The sequence below is a fragment of the Oryza brachyantha genome, chromosome 8 (genome assembly GCF_000231095.2).
Source record: "Oryza brachyantha chromosome 8, ObraRS2, whole genome shotgun sequence".
Classification (NCBI taxonomy): domain Eukaryota; kingdom Viridiplantae; phylum Streptophyta; class Magnoliopsida; order Poales; family Poaceae; genus Oryza; species Oryza brachyantha.
Window position 1 is genome coordinate 4,274,457 of NC_023170.2, and position 24,620 is coordinate 4,299,076.

General features: G+C 37.0%; 1 protein-coding gene across 1 annotated transcript; it reads right to left on the minus strand.

The window, feature by feature from the left end:
- Nucleotides 1-2,842: 2,842 nt before the first annotated feature.
- On the minus strand, nt 2,843-22,880 carry LOC102707607 (protein FORGETTER 1-like). The gene is made up of 32 exons (XM_015840042.2): nt 22,199-22,880; nt 20,490-20,555; nt 19,948-20,121; nt 19,707-19,837; nt 19,508-19,584; nt 17,824-18,005; nt 17,631-17,708; nt 16,800-16,932; nt 14,853-14,913; nt 14,578-14,659; nt 14,244-14,372; nt 13,862-14,005; nt 13,140-13,242; nt 12,834-12,962; nt 11,872-11,942; nt 11,504-11,676; nt 11,312-11,405; nt 10,320-10,417; nt 9,821-9,956; nt 9,625-9,731; nt 9,281-9,376; nt 9,103-9,190; nt 8,875-8,992; nt 7,661-7,772; nt 7,455-7,578; nt 7,073-7,150; nt 6,798-6,916; nt 5,897-5,950; nt 5,071-5,173; nt 4,044-4,172; nt 3,680-3,791; nt 2,843-3,148 (listed from the first exon to the last, which is right to left on the minus strand). The coding sequence occupies exons 1-32, from the start codon at nt 22,805-22,807 to the stop codon at nt 3,117-3,119; spliced, it is 3,942 nt and encodes a 1,313-aa protein (XP_015695528.2). The 5' UTR covers nt 22,808-22,880; the 3' UTR covers nt 2,843-3,116.
- Between the last annotated feature and the right edge of the window lie 1,740 nt (nt 22,881-24,620).

The following is a 24,620-nucleotide window of genomic DNA, read 5'->3' on the forward strand; positions in this document are numbered from 1 at the left end:
TTTTATTTTTATTAGATAATAAAACATGAATAATATTTTATGCTTGACTAATTTTTTTAAGTTTTTATACAAATTTTCCAAATAAAACGAATGATCAAACTTTAGACACAAAAATCGAAAAATAAAATTATCATGAGACAAAGGTAGCAAGTGCTAGTAGTAAGTAATACTGTCTCTGTTTTTCTTTTAACTTGATACATTGGTTTTTGAATTTATATTTGACTATTATTTAAAATATTTTGTAAATATGCAAGATTATAAAGTTTTTAATAATAAATCAAACCATAACAAAATAACTAATTGTTATATAAACTTTTTGGATGGGACGAATTGTCTAACGTAAATCTAAAGATCAACTACATCAAATAGAAAAATAGAGTGAGTATTATGTTTTCTTTTTCAGATTATAAGGTTAAAGATCACAGATCAGTGAGATAAAAAAAGTAAAGAAATTAAATAAGAAAATGTTAAAATATTGTTATCAGGTTGTGTGATTAGTTATAAAGTCAGCAAGGCCACACGACTTGACCAGATAGCAAGTTGGACGACTTGCAATGACTAGTCCATGCTCAGTTCGATCTACATGGACGTAACAGGCCGAGCTTTTTTTCCCCGTGATAAATCTTAATAGAAAAATGAATAAAAAACTGTTCTGGCTTAAGTCAAGAGTTAATTAAGTAAAAATAAATTATTGAATAAAATGATTAAAAGGCCACGGATATTTTGGTTGTATTCATCGTCGATTAACATGATATTTAGCAGAATTTTTGGAGAAAACTGATTAAGTTTCATCAAATAAAAAACGGCAACCAAACACGTCTGTCATGAATGTTGAGGAGAGGAGGCCAGATGAACCGTGGAAGGCATCATCATTAACTATGCTGTTGTGGGGATGGGATGCCAGCCTCTAGTTTTTCTGTAAAAAGGATCACTTATCCTACAGTAATTTCCTTTAAAAGAAACGTTTCGGTTTAAGGCTTCTTTCTACGGATAACTGCACACGTTTCAGTATAGCCGTTTTGTTTTAGCCCAACTCACTAGACATCCAGAGACGAGTGGTCAAAATAGATTCGTCAATCACTATTTATAACATATGAACCCTCATAAGTCTGATATGTAGATCCAGTGATAAATCTGTTATCAACATTTGTAGCAAGAGTGATAAAAATCATTGATAAACACTTAATTCTAAGAAATGCCATCGACGAATGCGAGTTCTAAGAAATGCCCTTATACAAACGAATTTGTCTGAGAAATGTCATCGCCGTTAGGGTTCCGTCCAAATTTTTCGTTAAGTGCTATAGCAGGAACAGTGTATTTAACGGTAGAAATGGACGGAACCCTAACGGTGATGGCATTTCTCAGACAAATTCGTTCTTAGAACTTTTATTCATCAATGACATTTCTTAGACTTAGACGTTTGTTAATGGTATTTTTTAGATTTTCTCAAGAGTTAAATGCCCTGACCTTTCACGATGGTCACAAGATGCACGAAGAAGAATAGCACCGTGAGATGACACGATTCATCGTGATGTCCAGACGACTAGACCTGAATAACAATCACACGATAGACAGTGTATTTCTACCTCACTGACAAGTAGGGCCTACCTAAAACGAACACGGTACATTCTCCTGCACTTCTCGTCCCATAATCAACTTCTAGAAATGAATATGGACAGCAGCTCAATGTTCAGATTCGTTCATATAAGTTGGTTTCTATTGGATGGGATGAAGTATTGAAAAAAAAACGAAGAAAATACCAATGAGAATTGTATAGCGGTAAGCTGCTTTGTTTATACTATACCAGTACTAATCTTTATAATACGAAAGCTAAGCAAATTCTATGGCCAAGAATGGGCCACGTGTCAGTGCTGGCTGCTCAGGAAATGTGCCCCTGGCCAGCGCACAAACGCTCACCCAAGCAGAGCTGCATAGGTGCTGCACGGCCAGCGGACGGGTATATACCACAGCTGAGGTCAGTGTGGCCCGTGTCATGCGGTAGCTCCAGCTCTCTCTTCCTTTCTCTCTCTTCTCTTTCTTCTTCCCTCTTGTCTCTCTGTTTCTGCTCTCTCCCTGGGCAGAAAACCCTTCAGCTCACTCACACCATGCTAAGTATAACATATTCATTTTAAATCTGATTTGAGTGAAACTTGAACCTAAATTCATAACCTTCCCGACGGTATTAAATTCATTACTTAATAAATATAGTTGTATTTATGAATAAATTTAATATCCAATGGTTAAGCAATAGTAAACCTATAAATGTATTATTTTCGTAAGGTAAGATGTTTGACTTTTTCAGTTGTAATATTTCACCATTCGTCTTATTTAAAAATTTAGTACAAATATAAAAAATATCAAATCGTGCTTAAAGTTCTTTTGATAATAAAATAAGTCATAAGCAAAATAAATGATATTTCCATAATTTTTGAATAAGACAAATGGTAAACATTGAAAAAAAAATTTAAACATCTTACATTATGAAATGGAGGGAGTAATAAATAAAATTGGTGTTATGCATTAAACTAGGTATGGGAATAATTGTCTCAACATGTATTTTAAAATGTAAATCCATTTTTAGTAATTCTTGAACCATTGTTCTTATAAAATCAAGACCCTCCCAATGATATATAATTTGTAATTCGATCATATTTCATTCATAAATTAAATATTTGGTTAGCTTCATATATGATTAATATATTTTTAATTCCTCGTGGCAAAACTCCATGGGTTAAAATGTGGTGGTACAAGCGAACAATGCACCCAATAGATATAATCACACATTCTAAAACACATTAATCTTTATTAAAAAATAATAAAGGTATTAATTATAAATTTATGGTTACAATCACTAATAATTAAATTGTCCATTTATAATTACGCGCAGCAACGCTGCGCGTTCTGTCTAGTGATCACTAAAGCCAGGTACTAGTTGAGAAAGCTCCCTGTACCTGCAGTCTGGCTCCACCAAAGGGAAAGGTGCACCTCGTGAGCTCGACTGCCTCCACAGCTTTACATATGAATTCCCCTTAAAAAAAAGAACTTTACAGACGACTGGTTCGGTTTGCAACGCCACCAAAAAGAATGTGAAATGAATTTTCTTCTTGTCAAGTCAATCAATCGTCAATATCCTGGACCCATTGCAGACCTGCAACAGGACAAACTAAAGGTGTCAAACACTCACAAAGTGGGGAACATGGGTGTCATAATCCCGCTATAGTATGCAAGAAAAACAAATACCAGACCATGAAAAAAGACAAGAAATATTTTCAAATTAAAGAAAAATGTGTGGGTCATCAGGGAACATCTTCGGCCGAGTCTAAGAATATTGTATATTTGTACTCCCTCCATTTCAAAATATAGAACGTATTTTATTTTGTTAGGACAAGGATTTAACCAAAGATTACTCTATTAATATATCATAGGGTATATAATCATAATAATAATATCAATTTTATGTCATAAAAATCATATCTTAATAGAATATTTTTTTGGTCAAATTCTTGTCCTACTGAAACTAAGTAGGCTCTATTTTTAAATGGAGGTAGTATTCTCATAGTATAAGATACCAACAGTTTCTACAGAGATGCTGTTACTTTCCACTGTTGTTCGTGCACAGCCACCCACACAGTTCACACAAAAGATTTAGCTCTAGGAGCTATTAGAAGGTGGAGCTGACCTTCTAATACTGACTCCACAGCTGCATTTGGAATCATCAGTCCAACAATGCGCTGATTATCATTTTCCGTCTCCAAGCGAGCAACACGTATCCTCTTGTGAATTTGTCGGACCTGTTTGATCATATCAACAAAAGAAAAATGCCAAAGAGAGATGCTTAGATAAAATATCGTACAAGCAGAAACCATACTTTACTAGTATTGCCTGTTTCTGTGAACATGGTTTTATGAAGACCTTTACAAGTATACTAGTACCCACCATCAAGAATGCTGTCCGACATAACATTTGAGAATTGAGATTTGAGATAATAAACTGGGACAGCCATGCATAGTAAGGGAGAAAAATAAAAAGGAATACGAGCAAACCTGCTTAGCTAGTGCCTTTTCTACAATGCCCCATACAGGAAGTATTAGGCCACCCAAAATATTGATTTCCTGTAACCTTCTGCCTACTGTGCAATAGCTTCCAAGTTTGCATTTGGGTCCATGCATACACTGAAAGGAAGGTACAGGACACACAAGTAAATAAACTTGGTTAAAGTACAGTAGATAATTAATCATGTCTGTTCTGGAAACAAAATTAGTGTGCTCAATATACTCCATCCGTCTCAAAATGTAAGTACTCATGCCCTTTTTATGGAGCGATTAAGGTTATGGTGAGAAGTGGCTGACTTGTGATTGGTTGAGATTAGAAAGCAAGTGAACAAATTAAATGAGAGATGATTGTGATTGATTCAAATGGAAAAGTCGGTGAAGTAGTTACATTTTGAGACAAATTTGAATCCTGAAGTGCTATATTTTGAGGCGGAGGAGTAGGCAGAAAGTAAATCCTGATCCTGGAACTATAAATTATTGACAAGAAATAAGGGGATGATAGATGAAGAGTTAACACATCACTACTTGCTCATTCAGTGTTGCCTTACTGAAACATATCGGAAGTTTCTCATTCAAAGAGATATCCTTCTGAAGATAAGAGGATAAACCATTCCCTCTTATAACTACTAAAACTGGACGAAACTCATCTATCCACCTGTTAGACAATGATTTTGACCCACAAGGAGTTCACTTAGGATGCAAGCCAAGAGCTGAGAGATGAGACAGAATTTTTCCTAGAGATAATAAACAACAGCTTAAAAAAGAGTAAGCCCACACACTGGCGGCCAAGTATTGATGTATCACCATACTTATATTCATTGCACTATAAAACTTTAAAAATCTAATAGTATTTCTTTTGCTTGTCCATAAATTCAAAGTCGCCAACAGACACTAGCTGCTTAAAAGGAAAAGGTAACCTACAAAAATGTTATCTGTTGTTTGATAGTCTATGCATCCATTCAACATAGAACCTCATTCTGATCAACGTTGAATAAACTTAATCAAACTTCAGTATTACCTGCTTAGATGATGCATCATACTCTTCCTGCCAGCCATTGCCAATTTTGTCTATTGATGAAACCTTCCTGTACTTGCTTTTAAGTTCCACCAAAGGCATTTCCCTTGAGAAAAATAGAAGGCAGATTGATTAAAAATTTTCAACCAGTCACCGTACATAACACATTTAATAATAAGCACCAAAACAGATATATGTTTTTCTTTTTGCATAGGATGAATCTCTTGTGGAGAGTTTATAGTATTTACTGCTCCGTCCATAGTAAAAAGGATGTTCAAGGCCCATTCTTTTTGTCACTATGGCCACCAGATTATCATGGGCATGCCTCCCAAGCTTATAAATAATGCAGTTTTGCAAAGACTTTCTCATCGGTATTTCTTAGAAAACCTTTTTAAATCAACTTATCAACTTTCTAATATCTAATACATTTATTTATGCCCTCAAATAATTTTCATAAACTTATTCATCCATTAGCAGTTTCAAACAGACCATAATACAAGAGTACAAACTCACCAATTTATGCAAGAGTATTAAGATTTCTTTAACCTTCATATAATATATCGAAATGACATTAATAGAATTGTGATGTAAAATAATTTCATATAGTCATAATTTTAACATGTACATTCTCTTAACCTTAATGAAATTTGGCTGCCAGCTCTTCCTGGCCAGCCCAGCAAAAAATAATTTTAACAATTTTTTTGAATATATGATTAGAAAAAAGGCAATGATCAAACATGTTCATTGGACGCAATGTCGATGTCCTAAAACCAAACAAAAAAGTGTGGAGGGAGTGTTTCCGTAGCAGAAGTGGAAAGGGTGAAATTACCTTAAAGCCTCTCCAACAGCAGGACGGATTACTCTGTACATTCCTTCTGTTGAGCTGGTGAAGCAACAGCAAGGACTCTGATCATTTGTATATAATAATACATTGCACCAAGCATCCATAAAATATTTTATATTTGTTGCCAGCCAACAAAACAAAAAATGAACATATAACGAACACATACCCAAAGCTTATTTATTCCAACTACGGTACTTCTGGTACTCAGCTTCAACCAATCAAAGAGATGAATTTCATCTTTCATGAAAATAGGTAGTACAAGTTTTCTTGTATTTTCTTTCTCTTGCTTTCTCTCTATAATATGTGAAACACTAGAACTCTAGAAGTTCACTATGGAAATAAATGCTCCATGAACAAGATATATAATGTCCAAAGGATTCCTAATTTTCCATCAAGATTGGAATCACTTAGTTAATAGTTTCCTTCATCATTTGTGGCCAGAATAGTCACATCATGTTTTTTCACTTTCATTTAAGTTAGATTTTCAACAACATTTCTTTTGCTATGTACTCCCTTGTTCCGAAATATAAACATTTCTAGGTTGTTTAGCAAATACTAAGGTGATGTCAAAAGATTCTCCTTTAGACACTTCAGTGGTCTAAGTTTTGAATGTTGAATTGATTAGATTACTTTTCTAAGCATTTGATTAGCTCTGGAATCATTGGAATGATTGGAACCAAGGGAATTAGTGCAGAAATGCTTATATTATGGTACAAACTTTGAATCCAAGAGATGCTTATATTTTGGAATGGGGCGAGTAGTTGCTAACTTTTTCAAAAATATTGAAACAAGAAATGATAACAAAGCCGACAGATATGTGGGCATCTCGCAAAAAGAGACTACATATAAATAAACAGTACTTATCCAACCACAACTTAAATCATACCCTTCAAATGCTAGCATGTAATGCCTTCGCCCCATCCATTCTCTTCTGGATTCATAAAATCCACCATCTGAAGAACCAGCTCCATCCTTCTGCCTTTCTTCAAGTATTTCATTTGCCGACTTAACATATGCAAACATAAAGAAGGTGCACTTGTCAAATGGTAGTCTCAAAACCAATGCAGAATAAAAGTAAAGTAAAACTACAGGTATGGTGCAGAGAAAAAGGAGCATGTAACATAAAAGAAAAATAGTTTGTGGATGCAAAATGGTTCCTACCTCCCAAGTAACTCCACGGTCGATTGTGAAAGTAAATAACACTGTCGAAGCACCTGACAAGCTATCAACATGAACAGTCTGCAAGGCATAGATGAAATTAGTCTGTTATTTCAATTACATGGAAAATGTGTGTGCAAATATACACCACATGTCCCTCTAACCAAGCTCAAACAGATGGAGACCAAGGACAAATTCATAAACCTCACTCCCTGCTGAAGCACACATGTGCATTTATAATTGCGGACACGATTTAAAACCTAGTGGATCAAGCAATGGACTGATGACTCAACCAACATACAAAAGGTGCTTCCCTAGACGAAGGTAGTCAATTACTACTGGAAGTTGAGATTCTACAGCAAATGATATCTGAATGAAATACTACCTTCGGTGGATCTTTCATTTTAACACTTTTTGCTTTGATATCAACAATACCGGAATCAAGCTGTCCTTCACTTCGTGCATTCTGAATGACTATATCAAGTATACTCATGAAAAGATCAAATAACCTGGCAAATGAAGTATATTAATAAGGTATCAACCGAACAGGTGTAAATATAACAACAGAAACTTGTTCTGAGGAACACTCGCCTATTCTGGATGTCTGGAGCCAAGCCCAGAATGCGGTTGAGGAAACGGCCAACGTCATGCATATCAGAATCAAAAATCCTGCCAGTAAGCTTTCCTCCATTTTTACCATTGCCTAGGTGAACAGTAGATAACTAAGATTTGAGTTCTGCCCTTAAACTATATAAAGCATGCATCTATCTTGTACTGCAAGCACGACATGTTGAATGCAATTTGAAAAATGGATTTGACTCTCCAAACTCAATAAGGCATACATGGATGCATCCATTACTTACTCTCTTTGTTTCTCTTTGTTTCACAATGTAAGACTTTATTACTTTGCCTAGATTCATTTAGATGCTAATGAATATAGACATATTACATATATATATATATATATATATAAAAGCATTCATCCATGGATGAATCTAAGCAAGGCTAAAGAGACTTATAATATGAAACAGAGGAAGTAAGTACATGAAAGGATGCATCTACTAGTTAAGTAATACTCCCTCCATTCCATATTATAAGATTTTCTGGGTTTGCTTAGATTCATCCATGTATCAATGTATATATTTTGTATATGTGTCTAGATTCACTAGTATATAAACGAATCTAGGTAAGATTAGAAAACCTTATATTATAAAACGGAGGGAATAGAAAATCAATATACTTGTATACTACCTCCATCCCAAAAAGACTTCATTTTCCCCACGTCACACATACCAATATACAATCAAAAGGACTAAAATGCCCTCCTTTTAGCAAACTCCAATGCAATTTTTTCCCACTTGAACAAACCCCGGTGCATTTGTCCCCCACTTTTGTAAATTCCAATGCATTTATTGTCCTAAATATGAAGTCTTTGTGGGACAATTGATTGGGCAAAAAATGAAGTTATTTTGGGGCGGATGGAGCACTTGACAACAGACCACAGTTAATATAGCTTTTGGAACAACATTACAGCATAACGAAATATGTGGATTATAATAAATCTAGAAGTGAAATTTACATGATAAATGGCTGAAAAGCAAGAACAAAGTTTGTGGCTAAGAAACATCTATTGGTTTTTGAAGTGAATCCCACATAGCAATGTATATATGATCCAGTACAGTCATCACGATTCAATTTTATTATAAAGAACAAAGGTAAATGAAAAAAATATTCTAAAGCTTGCATCAGTTCTTTTTTAATCTTTTTGGATATATGACACAAAATAAGTTTGTAAACAAGCTTACACATTATAGCATCCCTGATAATTCCAACTGACACCAAAGCAGCTTTTGCTTTAGTGATGAATCCTTGGAGGCTAGCTTGATCCTCAGAGCATCCTAAAGGCAAAACTGGAAGACCATCCTGGTTACAACAAAAACACCTTTTGAGCAGTTGCAGTTTATGCAACACTTGTCAAATAATCACCCTCCACCTCAAGGGGAAAAAAAGAGAAAAAAAAATCAATATTTAACCTGTTCCAGTATTCCTCTGTACATCATCATCAAGGCTTTCTTTCCATAAATGCTGTCATAGTTGAAAGCACTAAGTGATGGTCCAGCTCTGAAAAAAGTTGAGATGGCACAATGTAATCTTCAGAGATGTTCAAGGTTACAATCAGAGAACAGAACTGATATGAACAAAAAATAGTACCTTCGGTCTCCTTGTGTCAAAGCTCCAAGAGACTCCAGTCTCTTTGCCACAATAGATGCAAATCGCTTTTCTCCTCCAAGATTTGTAAAAAGAAGCCTGGATTGAATTTTCAAGTGTTAATGCTTCCCAGTCCAGATATGCAAGTCTTGTAAAAGGGACAGTCCTCCAGCATAGAGAAATTGGCTCTTTCGAACATGAACTTGTGTATTTTACAGAATAGATAGTAACCACCACTAATCCATGTTCAGCCAAAGACTATGTTAAGACCTTGTACTAGTCACTTTCAACTAACAACAACAAATGTATAAATGAGTTAGGTGCAAATCCATATTAACAAATGGTACCTATATTCAGGTGCAGAATTTTGATTGGAACGATGGGTTCTCCCAAACTGCTGAATGGCACGGTCTGCACTCCAAGGAAGTTCAAGTGTTATGTGTACTCTTCTCCTCTGTCATATTTAGTTGAGAAGTGTAAGGAAAATTCCAGTAGATAACCGTCTTGGATTATGTTAAGGATGGGAAGTGGAAGAAAATCAACCTGATTTTTTGCCCGTTGATCAGCATGCAGAGAAACACCAGCTGATCCTGCTTCTGATATTATTGCAACAAGCTTTTCTCCATCCATAAACTGCTGCTTTTCATGAATATTAATCATATCCAAGGCTACATCTTTCCTATGAATGAAAACTATTTAGGTGAAATTTCAGGAAGATCACATGCTTTCTGATCATAGTTGCACAAAAAAGGCAGGTTTCTTAGCTGTTAATCTGTTATCACTTGAATCAAGGTTTTTATGGTCTTAGGTTTCACTAAACAACCCCATGTAACAAAATTTATCCCTGCCTCAAGATGCCTTTGTGGTCTGATCTTTAGCAATACATTCCAATGCCAATGAGACAAAATTTAGTTAAGCTTGGGGTTTTGTGAAGCATAATGGCCATAAAAATTGTTCACACGCCAAGAAACCTAGGATTTTACTCAGATATAACCATAAAGCATGCAGTTATTTGAAAATCTTAAAGAGGAAAATCTCTCACTTGTTCCGTGCTTGATAAACAACACCTTTGCCATCTGATGCTCTTATTAGCATACCACGACGTCCGGTTATTTCTGCAACATTGTCAGGACCACCTAGCTACAAATACAAAACAGCCAGAATGGCTTAAGATGTTTGACACTTAAATAATCAGCTAATACCTTTAGACAAACTGTTTCTGTTTGTGCTATTTTGGCAGTTCTAGAGCATGTGACAAACTAGAAGGGTGACTGTATCGTATCACAAAGAGGAGAACAAACATAGCAAGCTTGAACATTCAGTCAAAACTGGATCGATTAGATCATTAATTAAAAGCCACCAAAACCTTTTGAGTCCCTCGAATTATTGCCCTGTTAGAATACAATTCCAACTTCTACTGATATGGATAATCCACCTTGATTTACACAAATGCTTGTTCTATATTTCTCAAAAGGTTAGCTACAAATTAGGTCCTGTTATAATAATGCTGAAAATTGGGTGGAATAACAGAAAACAGATGGAATAGCTTAATATTTCTACTGTCTGTGGCACATTTGTAATGCAATGATACGAAGATCTCTTGTGCATTTGAGAAAAATGTGAACTAAATAAACTACCAAGAAAGTGTATATATATAAATATTACATATATGTATATGCTGTACAATTTGTTGTATTAAACGTGACAACAATGTATATCAGTTTGTCACCATGGTCCATATCATGCACCATATCTAACTAGATCGGTTAATAAAACATTGCTGATATCGAAGGACAGCTTCAAAACCTAATAACCTGGTTGGTGAACTCTAAACAAGCAAGTGCTTGTGTTTGAAAGTACTCCATTAGATTTTTGAATTATGTACAAATTAAGATATACCAGCTGCATGCTCAAGGGAACAGCTTTCAAGTACTCGATCTGTTCTGACATCTGAGGCTATATCTTATAAGCTCAATCAGAAATCTGTAAGATTTGAATTCGCAAGCAACTCCTAGCTAGAAACAAGTAAATTACCTGATCAATGATATCATCTAGAGGATTATTAGGCAAATCCAAGGAACGAATGATCTGTAAAATATTTGATTTCCTTTCCACTGCAGTATCATACCTGACATCAATTTACCAGGTAAAATGCACATCACCTGAACTTGCGATATCAACATAGCTATTAGTTAGTAAATGGCTATTGATTTACATTATAGGTACCTCTTGGAGAGTTCAGTTATGTAAGCATCTCTCTCTTTGAAGTAACTCTCTAATTTCTCCTTGCATGAATAACATGACCAATCATCCGTTATCATACCAGTCCAAGGAGGAATCAGACAACCAGGGTGAACATGTGCAGCGCAACCAGTACAATGAAGCAATGCTGTCTTCTCCTATAATTGCATTCAACTGAAGTATTATGAAAACAAGCAAAAAGGAGTTGGGAAAGGAATGGCTGTGGTACATATGAAAAGTGGGGGGATGGCTAAAAATGTCAGGACCAACTTAAATCACACAATTTTCAGTTAAAAAATATATCACAATAAGGAGAAAACAATTGAAGTGTTTAATGAAACATCACAAATCACCTCCTCGGTGTTGCAGATTTGACACATATTGAATTCCTCTTCAGAATCTGTTGATTCGTGTTCTGACTCTGCTGTGACAATTTGCAGGAGGCATCAATAAGTACTTAAGTAATTACTAAGATATAACATAGCTCATCTGCTGCGATCCATGCAACCATAATTAACTACTTAAAAAACCACATTTTTGCCAAAATGCACTAGCGTTAAAAAAATGTAGATGCATTAGGCATAACAGCCATTGTGGCTCACTTTCTCCGCATGATTTTACTGGAATTATATACTTGAGTGTGTGTATATATATCTTGACAATATGCAATGGCATGGCCTTATTAAAATTAAATGATTAAATGCAACCTTTTTTTTGGAAAACGCAAGAGGTATGCGTTTCATTTCATTAAGGAGAAGGAAACAACAATACAGAGGAGAAAAATATGGAGGTCTCTCACTTAGAAACACACACAACAACACACGCACAGGCCAGGCCGCCCAGCAGGCCTGGCTTGAAGGGGTTGTTTACTCCCAAGGCAGCTTAAGAAGTGCAGAAGCGCCGGCTAAACCCCAAAGTCTCTGCTCTTGCTCGACCGTTTGCACGACCATTGCAACCTTAGAATGTATAAAATCAAACCAGGTTCCATTGGTCCGTGTATACGAAAAGTGAAAACACAACAAACTGTTTTTCAGTTTCTAACAGTACTCATGCTATGTTGGGTATTGAACATCACTCATCAATTTACATATAAATGGTTGTCCGATTAGGGTCAAAAATTTGTTAAGATCATCCACTAAATGATTGTGCTATACTATGTATTGTATATGGCTATGGTAATCTTTACCGATTCTACCAAGATTTTTGATGTTATGGACCACAAAAAGAAAATTATAACTTCCAAGAAGTATTATATCAAAGAATGGGAAATATCATGCATTTAGCAAGCACTACCAAAAGTTTGAAAGAAACTTACGTAGAGAATATTCATCACTTCCATCATCACTCAGATCTTCCATTTTTGCGAGTTTCCTAACTCGTCCTTTAAAGGATACATCAGGTCCATAGTGCCGTTTACGCTGAGCCTCTGCAATTTTTTCTTCACCTACCACAATATGCATAGAAAAGAAGCAACAGAAAATTATGAATGCTCAAAAGAACCCAACCAAACACAAATTCTGCATGACAAATACATGCTAAGTTTGTTTAGATTGGATGCCAGCTTCCTGCACCAAAATATTAGCATTTTCATTCCATCTGCAAAGTTTGTCTAGATGCAAACCTTGCTGAAAACAATCAGGTTTTGGAGGCAAAGGATAATTGTCATCTACCAGCTTAAGAAGCAACTCCCTTGGACCAGAAACAAAGTCTTCCATTTCAAAACCCTGCCACGGTCATTCAGTAGAAAAGAATTCTGAGAATCAATTCACCACGACAGATCTTAGAATAGAGTAAATTTCACAAAACTGCAACTAGTTTGTCAAAAACATAGATTTGCAGCAATTTTAGTTGAACATTTCAGAATAAAGCAACAATAGTTGATGATTTAACAAAAAAAAGGCAAAATTTCAGTAAAGGGCCTGTCTAATAGGTCAGGCTCACTAGTCAGACTAAGGCTGTTTCTTGCTGAAAGATAAAAGATGAAAGCTTTTAATGGTATAAATGATGAAATAAACTAGTATGAAGTTGAAAATCTACTTTAGAAATGTGAGATGATAAGCTTCTATATAGAAACCTTTCGCAAAAACACATCGTTTAGTAGTTCTAGAAGCGTGCACGCAAAAGCCAAGGAAAAAGCTGAGAAAAATCTGGGGTGAAAAACACAGCCTAATTACACATAGGGCATAGTCGTGGCTTTCTGACAAAATATTGCGCTATTATTGCAGTTTTGTGAAAACCCGGTTTAAGTTGCAGTCACGAGAATAAGAGAGTTTTGACAAATATTTGAAATGTTGTAATTCTTTAGAATATACAGGATGAAAGTGCTATGCATGAAAAACATACATATTTACTGATAGCTTCCTCTGTTCGAGCTTCTCCAGTGCTTTGCAGACCAATCACCACACATTTTTCTTCTGCTAAGGCTTCTTTCACTAATCTCACGACAGCAGGTACCTTAGCAGACATACACATATGCCTAAAGAAACGCTGCAAAAAGTAAATGTGAATAGCATTCTGTTATTTAGTTATTAATCATACGTAGTAGTGTTTCGGAAGGTCAAGCAAAATGCCATGTTCAAATGTACTGCATTAAAATTTAATCCCCAACCAGATCCTATATTATAACAAAAAGAAATGACATGATTTTTGGGGAACCATAGACTCACATAATTGGCCAAGATGTTATGGTTATAAATATATTGTTATGTAAATGAAAGAGAACCACCTGATGGCTTGCCCAGTATAACCGCCAAATCTGAGATGAATTACCCTTATCTTCTGCATAGTATTCAATTGCTGAAAGAAGTTCAACACGCAACTCGGCCCAAAATTCAGCTGCCTTTCTATACATATTCTGCATCATGTGATAACAAAATACAATACAAAAATCAACACCAGGGCTACACAAAGAATGACTAGAAAAGGCTAAACTTAAAGGAACATCGGTTTTTAGTGTAATGAGAAATCACACCATATACTAAAGAGATTCTTAACATGGTTCAAAGTAAACTAATCATAGCACCAAAACAAAAGCAGAAAATAAAAAATGTCAATCTTACCATCATTCTTTCCTCTAGAGGTGCTTCCACAGCAGCAAAAGCAGCACCCTTATAACTTAGCGTTCGGCAAACGTACATACCCCTGGGACAAGTTGAACAAGAGGTACCAATCATTATTACAACAGGAAATATATCTAAAAGGCAACTGGATTACCTATGTACACAGAGCAATGTGTGTGTGTGTATATATATATATATATATGGGCTCTTAATGTCAACTACTGCATGCACAAAAGGGTAGAACTGATCACCGAGAAGTTCCAGGAATAATATACCTGGCTTTCATGTCCATAGCAACAAGTTCAAGAGCACCCACACCACCTTTCTCGAGAGCACCTACAAATTGTTACAGTAGCTTTTAAACAAAAGCAAACATCATTACAGAACTGTGAATCAGCTCATTAAGCTTTTAAAATGTCTACTATACAACCTTTAACTACCAAAACTTTCCAATTTACCCATCAGCCAAATTATGGTGGCTTTTTATGACTTGTCCGTGGTTTTGTTGACATGGCAGATACTCAGCAAACAGAATGAAAATTATCAAACCCCCATGGATACATGTCATATTCTCATCCCTCCTCATTTCTTTGTAGAACTGATGAATTGGTACCACCAATGTTTGGTTTAAACCACAAACCAAATCGATTCAGTTTTTTTGTGGTTTTTATTTCCCAACATGAATGTTGGCTTGTAATGTTAGAAAACCAAACCGAGAGAATAAAAAAAAAAAAGCAATTTCCCACCACTCTTCATCCATCTAAGCGAATCTGACAGGAAAATACTACTCCAAGAACCAAACTTGGATCAAGAAGACAATCCTTTTTGAGGTTCTGAAAAGTGCATTTCTATTAGATGTATGCCTACTGCATGACAACGTCTCTGGGCAGGCAGTTCATGTGGGCTGGACCGCTGGACTGATTTAGCGCATCCAACACAAGCACTCAGTGAACAGTTTTACAGAACCACAGGGAGACTCATTGAAGTGGGATAAGAGAGAAGGTTAGAAATGAAGCAAATGGACAATGAAGAAGCTTATCTTTAACTTAAATGTGGGTCTCCCATGTAAGCAATTCTTGAAGTTTAATTTGCCAAAGCTGTTTCAGTGCCATGTTAACGTCCACTGATCCACTCAGACTTACACATGGCTCGTCGGAGTGGATTGGATCAAGGGTGGTGAATTGTGCAGTTCGGGGAAAAGTGAACCAAGGCCAAACATAAAAGGACAAGCGAAACTATGGGTAACTTGTGGGAAAAACCGCCAGCTCTACCAATAGTGAACAGAGGAATTACTCTTCTACTAATACTAGTGCTGGTGCAAACAACTCATGGTATATTAGTATGTTTTCTCCCAAAAGAAAAGAAAATAAAAGGTACTCCTGATAGTATTGATCAATAAGCCTTTCAAGATAACTGAACTGAACAGAGACAGTGGGTAGTACTTTACTATAAGTTGAAAAAGGAATGCAGGGAAAAGAACCTGTTCATTTTTACTCTTACCCCAGCGCTTTGATTCTGCCTTCTGGGCCACATTTTGCAGGGCTAAGTGGACAACTACTGCTATGTTTTGATAGATACGAACTAGTCTATGCTTTCAAGAAGTATTTGGTTCTTGGTCTTATCATTAGTTTTGATAAATAGCAACATGATCTTAATTTCATTAAGTGGTGGTGTCAAGATTTGCAGCAAGTTGGCAAGCAACACTGTAAGGGTTTCAATTCTTAGTTATGTTGGTGGCTTGGTAGTTGTGGAAGCATAGGAATGGATGTGTCTTTGAGGGGATCTCGCCAAATTTCAATGTCATTATGCAGCGCGGATGAGGCCTGGCTGTGGTATATGGCTGGGGGCCTGGGGCCAAAGGCCTTAGTAGCATTTGGCCATGGATGTTGCTTGTATAAGTCGCTGGCTGTAGTCCTTTCTATTTCTTTGGCAAGTACTCATATATTAAACCTTGCCCTAGTGGGCATGATTAAGTTCTTCTTAGACTTCTTTTCTTCTTCTTAATATATTGATGCTCAGCTCTTCTGCACTTTCAAGAAAAAACCACTACTAGTCTACTACGGATCCTGCCCTTATATAATAAAATTGTCATTATCATGGTAGCTGGCCAGCACAGAAAGTTGGACATAACTGTTGTAAATTTGTGTGCATTAAGCTAATATATAAACATAAAAGGAAAAGGTATGTAAACAAAATTTAAGGACAACAGAACAAAAATAAACCTAGAAACTTCTGAAAATTCTGAAATGATGTTCCATCTCCCCAGAGACCAAGGCGAACCATGTAGCCCAGATTTCGAGGCTCTGATGCACCAGTTGCTGAGCAGTAAACCACCCGAGCTTCAGGTAACATTTCCTGCAATGTTTTGCGACAATAATCAAGAACAGGTCATCAGTAAACTTTCCTGAAAAAACGATCTCAAATACCACGTAATCTGCCAAAGTGAGGACCGAGGCATAATACTATAATATATCTATACTCTATACTCCTATAAAGAGGAGGTGGTGGTGGTGCCGGTGGTGGTGAATCTGCCACCTGCCCCACCACCAACTCCCTCATATTTATTTTTATTAGCTCTACTTTCATAACATGCTAATGATATTTTTTAATAAAATTCCATTGCAACGCATGGGCGATATGCTAGTAACATCAAAAGTTCACAAAAAACAATGCATATTCATAAGACATGCAAATGGCTGAAAACTAACAAATTAATGTCTGTCAATATAGGAGAGTATGATGACTGCTAGCTCAGCAAAGGATACTCCTAAATGTATCCAGAATTTGGCACATCAAATCAGAGTATGGTGACAAATGTTTTTTTCTAAATAATTTTCTTTATACGTATTTTATAAATATTTCTGCACAGGTTATTGACTTATGGTTTGGAAAACATATGCTACCATTCTGAGACAGTGTTTGCTTTCAATGGGCAAAGAATTTATATTCAAAAAATCAGCTACATAAGAACGGTCCAATAAACGTATGCTAGCAATGTTCTGCCATAACAAGGGGACCAGAGCAAGGAAACAGAGCAAAACATAGTCACACACCTGGATCTCAAGAACTGCTTTACCAGTGCGAGTAGGTTGGCTCCCTGCCTCGGGAATCAGATTTTTTGCTTTGTGGCACTGCAAGAAACACATCATGTAAGCATACCAAATTAATGTGCAGCAGATTGTATAGAATATTGCATGTTAACAGGAAGATGCCAAGCACATTCCATTCAATATTTTTAGTGCATACCTCATCAAACACTAGAAGACCATCGAACTCAGATCCACACCACTCTATCAACTGCTGCAAACGGGAACGGCCTTTCTCAGAGGATGCTATCAAGCTACTATAAGTTACAAAAATAACTCCATTTGCAATCCCAACGGCCTTAGATTCTATCTTAGAATATGGTAGCTTGTTTAAAGCATGCACTGCAGAACAAATATATATGGGTATCAGTTACAAATGTTAGCAATATACAGAACCGATAGTTGTATTTGCATAATAAAGGGGATATAATTATTCAAATAAGTTTATGTGTTCTTCATCTCCACTCAATTATTGAAAGTATAGGACAGGTAAAGCATGAACTAATTACTAAAGATTGTTACATACCAGAGATTGTTACATGACATCTAAAATTACAAAAAAGATAAAATAAAATGCCACCCTTATGTTGCACTTTGTAATGCTATTCTCTACCTCGCCTCTTTTATATTTTGTCATTTTTAATTTCTATTCTAAAATTCCAAACACTCAGACAGGTAAGCGAATAAGCAATAACTGAACAACCAGCGACAGTGAGTGACCACCATGCCCTCATGCCCATTCCACCAGAGAGTGCGGCACTGGTCTACATCCCATCCAGTGTCTAATGCGGTGGCAACAGATTGATGTGGTGCATGATCTGCAATGCAGCAGCGACTGCAGCACTTAGCCAGGAGCATGCGAAGACCGGTAGAGAGATCTCAGAAGACGGAGAGTTCTCGCAGCTCTTGCTATTGCGACTGTTCACCTAGCTCGGTCACCATAATTCAAGGAGCCACAATTTGCACCATGGAAGGGAAGGGGACGCATGCTAGATAGGTGGGTGTGGCTCAGTCAGGTCTTTCCAGCCAGCCAATTCCGAATACAACGAGTACTTTTGTCTTTGCATATGTGCAGGCTATGGACAAGAAATAAAAAATGGACTTCAAATCTCCCAAATAGCAAAACATAGAACGGACAATGTAGAAAGCAGCATTCCAGGCATTTTATGGAGTGCGGTGTGGGGTGGCATATTATCAAAGCCTACTTTGGATAGTGGCATTCTATCAATTCTGGATGATGGAACAGGCAGACACTGACTATGAGGCACTTTGGATGGGAACACAGCCAACTAGGGTTCCAGGATGAGCTTATCCCCTTGTTCTTTCCCTTGCAGCTCTAGTTTTGCCCACAAGGCGGAGGCAACATAAGATGAAATCGATGCCTTAGCCTGCACCTGCATTACCACTTTGTCAACAACATAGCGATGGCTAGACAACCATGGCAATAAGCACCAATTTGGATGTACAGAATTGTGTTTTGGTACTCTCAGGAAATTATGCCCAATGTGAACTTGCTAAGTATTAGCATATACATGAAAATGAATTCGAGTTTACTTTATTAGCCCCTTTTCAAATGTCCACACATGGATTAGATAATTTTACTTTGGTTTATTGTGTTTTTATTTTTCAGGCCTCACCTGTTATCTCTCTTGATCTAATATGTTAATACAAATAACACTGATGCCAGCCAGCCTATATGCTGATAGAAGATTCGAATATTCCCCCATTGGTGTCTCTGTTCTCCAGGACCACTTATTTGCGTAGTGGTATCAATCCAAGTGAGTTACAATTCTTCGTTTGTTTTTGCTAACTAAATGTTGTAAGGTGTATGTGTAGAATCATACCTTCCACATATTTTGCACCAACATCATCCAAATCTCTACGAGCATCATATTTCAGGTCTGAACCAATGGAAATCCACCTGTTTAGTTAATTCATCATCAGATGCATAAACAAGCAGCAAACATGATTACAACCAAAATAAATGGTTAGGTGCTTTTATCAGAGAAGTTACTGAGTCCTTGTTGTTTCATATGTTCTTACAATGCCTTATGCCTTCCCTGTTTCCAATTTTCCCAGATCAATCCAGCAATCGTACGGCCTTTACCAACACCAGCTCCATCACCAATAAAGAAGCCTGCTCTAGCACCAGTAGGCAGATGATGAAGGTGTCTCTGCATACAAGAGTAGACTTACAAGAGGTGCAATATATATATATATATATATATATATATATATATAAAATTAAAAATAAGGAAATGTCAACAGCAAGAAGATAACTAACCTGACAAGCATACACAATTGTTTCAATTTGTAAGCAAGACAACACTTTGGTCTCTTCCAATTCATTCATAATAGTCAAGTCATATGTAGGTTCAGGAGGTTGCACTGCAGACAAAGATGAAGTTTCTACTACAGGGTCTGGATGAGGAAGACCAAGAGATAGCTTGGGAGGCCTCTGGAAATAGAAAAAATATGGAAAAAATATTAGAGGTCATAGAAAATTACTTCCTCCATTTCAAAATATAGGGTGTATTTTGTTTCGTTAGGACAAGGGTTTGACCAAAAATTACTATATTAGAATATAATTTTTATGACACAAAATTAATATTATTAAATTCATAACCGAAAGTACTTTCTTATGATTATACTTTTGTGTCACATAAATAATATATTAATAGGGTAATCTTTGGTCAAACTTTTGTCCTAACGAAACAAAATATATCCTATATTTTGAAAAGGGGGAGTAAAACAGAAACAGATCTAGGACCCGAAGGAACAACCCTTCGTTTTGCCATAAAAGCAATTGAAAACCAGAAATCTTACATAGTCCATAAAAGTTTCCCCAACAGTACCACCTTCATCTTCCTCACGCTCAACATCAACTGCAACCTGCTTGAAGCTAGCCATAGTTAAAACCCCAGTACAATAGCAATGCATTGGAACATAAGGTTCTTGACTGAAAATGCAATAAAACAATTAAAGGTTTATGGCAGAATGTTATCGAATATTCATGATTTCATATGCACTATTCAAAAGCCAAACAGCGAGAAATGTGCCAATGGTATTCCCTCCATCTAAAAACACAGGGCTTTTTTTTTCTTGCCAATAGACAAAGCAAACATTGAAAATGATGAGACAAGTACCTAAAAAAGAATTCCGCTTATTTTCTTCAGTACAGAAAGTGTACAAGAAAACTGGGTGTGGCCAAATTATATGAGCTGTTCACAAACAACTGTGGCAAACTACATTCAAGAATTTCAGGTAATTGAATAGAAGCATGAAACTGAACCAACCTACCAGGAATTTAGTTTTGAACTCCCTCATCCCCCCCCCCCCACACACACACACACACAGAGACACAAATGGGAAAAACAAAGATGTGACCAGCACTAAGCCTACAAGCATACACCAGCTGAGCTAATATCACTAAGGCTCCATTTTGATATTGCAGTCTGTAATAACTTCACTTGGTAGCAGCACTTTAAATATGATTACAGCAATCACAATCTAATCCTAGGAGGCTAAGACTACAATGTTCTACAGTATTACTCAGATCAAAGGAGCAAATCAGCAGGTGGACAGGTGCTCACTGCATCATCTTTACTATTAGGTTCAGCATTGATGTGGAATTATGAGAAACATTCTGGTGCCACTCAAAATTCTGCTATTGCTAGGATCATAAAAGATCCCGTCCGACATTCCAACCCCAAAACAAGCATGGTGTGATGTGACAAGTCACAGACTCAGTCATCTACTCATCTTACCTAGTTGATTGTCCAGCAGCAAACAAGAAAAGAAATTAATCCAATGTGCAAGCAAATGGTGCAAGTGTTTTACGATAATGTAGTTTCTGGATATCATAAGCCTAGAAGTTGTGTCCTACACCACCGAAATTATGGGTTCCCTGCTCTTATTATTACTCCCTCAGTCTTCATTTACTTGTCACCGTTGACTATTACTATTTCAACTTTGACCATTAATAACAATTAAACGATCAGTTGATGATTAGTGAAAATTATACTGCCGTATATTTATACATCATAAATATAACATATTTTTCGATATACACAATATTTTTCCAAAAAAGACGAATGGTCAAAGTTCCCAAATGAATAGTAACTGGTGTCAATTATTTGAGACCGGAGGGAATAATAACTGGGGGGAATAGATGATGAGCATGAGGTAACAATCCCATCTTTAATATGATTCCCAGCTTCCTGCTAAGAATAAATGTACTATAATATGCTTTCGCATGGGTATCTACTATCCATGTATGTAGATGTATGATCGGCAATTTGGCAGCATGACCAATATGGAAGCCAAAATAAAATATATAAGGGCTTCACTGAGTTCAAGCTCTCCCAAGCATAACATGAACATAGGCATCCATACATACAATGAATTATCAAAAAAATGGCAAAACTTTTGAAATAGATTCGGTGAGCCAGCACCACAATTGTGACGTTCTGGCCCATAATAACAACTGCAATCACTTCACCGCAACTGTAACCGGTACAATGCCGGTTGCTCACCTCATTGATCTCCTCAGGCAGTTCCGTGGGTGGCGGCATCGGCGGCATCGGCACCGGGACTTGTGGCATCATCGGAAGGAAGGGCATGTGCGGCAGTGGGACGGGTGGCATCGGCGGAGGAGGTGGCGGCGGCAGCGGAGGCGGGGCGAAGCCTGGACCGGCGGAGGCGAGGAAATTGCGGAGCTTGGAGAGGTCGACGGCGAGGTCGACGTCGCACTGGGGGCAGCGGAAGCGGGCGAGGCCATGGGGCACATTGAGAATGGCCTTGCAGCGCGCGCAGGGCAGCTGGATCTTCGTGGGGTCCACCCCCTGCGCCCGCGGGGCTGAGCGGCGGGAAGGAAGAGGAGGAGGCGGAGGCGGAGGAGGAGGTAGAGGGGCAGCGGGAGGCGCAGGCGGAGGGGGAGGCGGCGGCGGCGGAGTAGGGGAGGCCTTGGGCGGGGAAGGGGGCATGAGCTCGGGGGGGAGGCGCTGCGCCATGCGGCACTTGGGGCAGATGAACTCCGTCATGCCTGGAGCCACGGCGAGGACGCCGCGGCAGCCGGCGCAGCGCACCTGCACGGGGGCCGCCGAGGCGGCCACCGGCGAGGGGGAGGCGCCGCCGCCGGCCATCTCGGGAGACGCGGCGGCGAGGGAGGGTTTGCGCCGAGCGGAGGTAACTAAAAACGGGGAATCTGGGATTCTACGGGGGTTTGGTCGCCCTCGTTTGGATACTGTTAACCTCCCCGTTTAGAGAGGTTTGATTTTTTTTCAATATTTTTTCTATTTAAAAATTTATTATAAATATAAAAAAACTAAGTCACAAGTAAAATAAATGATATTTTTTATAATTTTTTAAACAAAAGAATGATTAAACATTAAAAAAATCAAACATCTTACATTATAAAACGGAGGGAGTAGTGTACATAGTAGGCTTGTAAAATACTCCGTACATAATCATTCGTATATTTTAATATATTAAATGGTGTATTAACCAATAAAAGATAAATTATGGTTAGAATTTTATATTTATGTTCTTAGCGACTTCATTGTCAATATTTAAAAAAAATATGATGAAAAAACTCAAAATGCAATTTTAAAATCAAATTTTGATAGCGACATATGGGTTTTAGGCTAGAAAATAGGACCCTAAGTTACTCGGTAAAAATTAATAAGGTCATTGAAGAAAAAAATTATTTGTTTTTATGGAAAAAATAAATGGAATATTTGCAACAAAAAATAAATTGTGAATAAAAATTTTATATAAGTATTCTTAGCTATCTAAAAGCTAGGATTATTTTTAAGGTAGCCTTCGATTGCGTGTCCTCCGTTACTTTAGATTCAATGATCTAATTTCATTAGACTACAACGGTAGAATGCGTGGTAGAAATTTTATAAAGGTAAAACTAAAACTAAAATATATAAATTTATAATAAATTTGTGTGTCGTATAAATAGATGGATTAGTAAATATGTCTCAAAGTTTTAAATAAAATATTTAATATACTTATAAAATACATAGTTAGATTTAAATTTTACTGCATTACAACACTCTTATTAGTAGAGGGTACCATAATGGTGCCCAAAATAAACTTCGGTGAAAAAACATCTAAAATTAACTTAAAAATTGAGATTAAAAATTTAAATTTTGACTTATAAACAGAAATGAAAAGATGGGGTGACATACCAATACGTGTTGGTATCCGGTGCAAATTAGATCATACTTCTCGTACGTGTCGGTATCCGGTGCAAATTAGATCATACTTCTCGTACGTGTCGGTATCCGGTGCAAATTAGATCATACTTCTCGTGTCACGGCCTAAACAATCTGTATTAGCACATGGATACCAATAGCTGCATGAAGTCCTTGTTTCATTTTATAATTCCAAAATAGAATCGTTGCATCCTTAATAAATCATCACAATACCATGTTACAGTTAAAACAATGTACTGCCTGATTAACAGTTTCAGCCATCAAACGGACTTTTTCCCCTTAAAGGTTACTACTTAGGTTTGCCAATTGGTGGTCAAGAATAGTAAGAGGTTTACCTACTAATGAGAAGAAGGGGCTAAATTCTTTAATCATCTTGGTCGTATGGGAAATTTGGAAGCACATGAAAAATTGCGTGTTTAATGGCGCTACCCCACAATTGACAAAAGTCCTCCGAGCCATCACTAAAGATGGCGCTCTTTGCTGCCTAGCAAGAGCAGCTAGGGTCTGTGATCTCTTTACTATGATTTGTGCTGCTAATGCACTAGTTTGTGTGTTTGTGTTTCCTTGGGGTGTGTAGTTTTCTGTTGTATCCTTGGTGTGCGGGTGTCAGAGTCTTTCTCTAACACCGTATATTTTCTTCTCTACCTTAATGAAATGATACATAGATCTCCTGTGTATTCTAAAAAAACTAACTCATGGTTCAAACAGCCTTCTTTCTTCGTATCAAGTACAA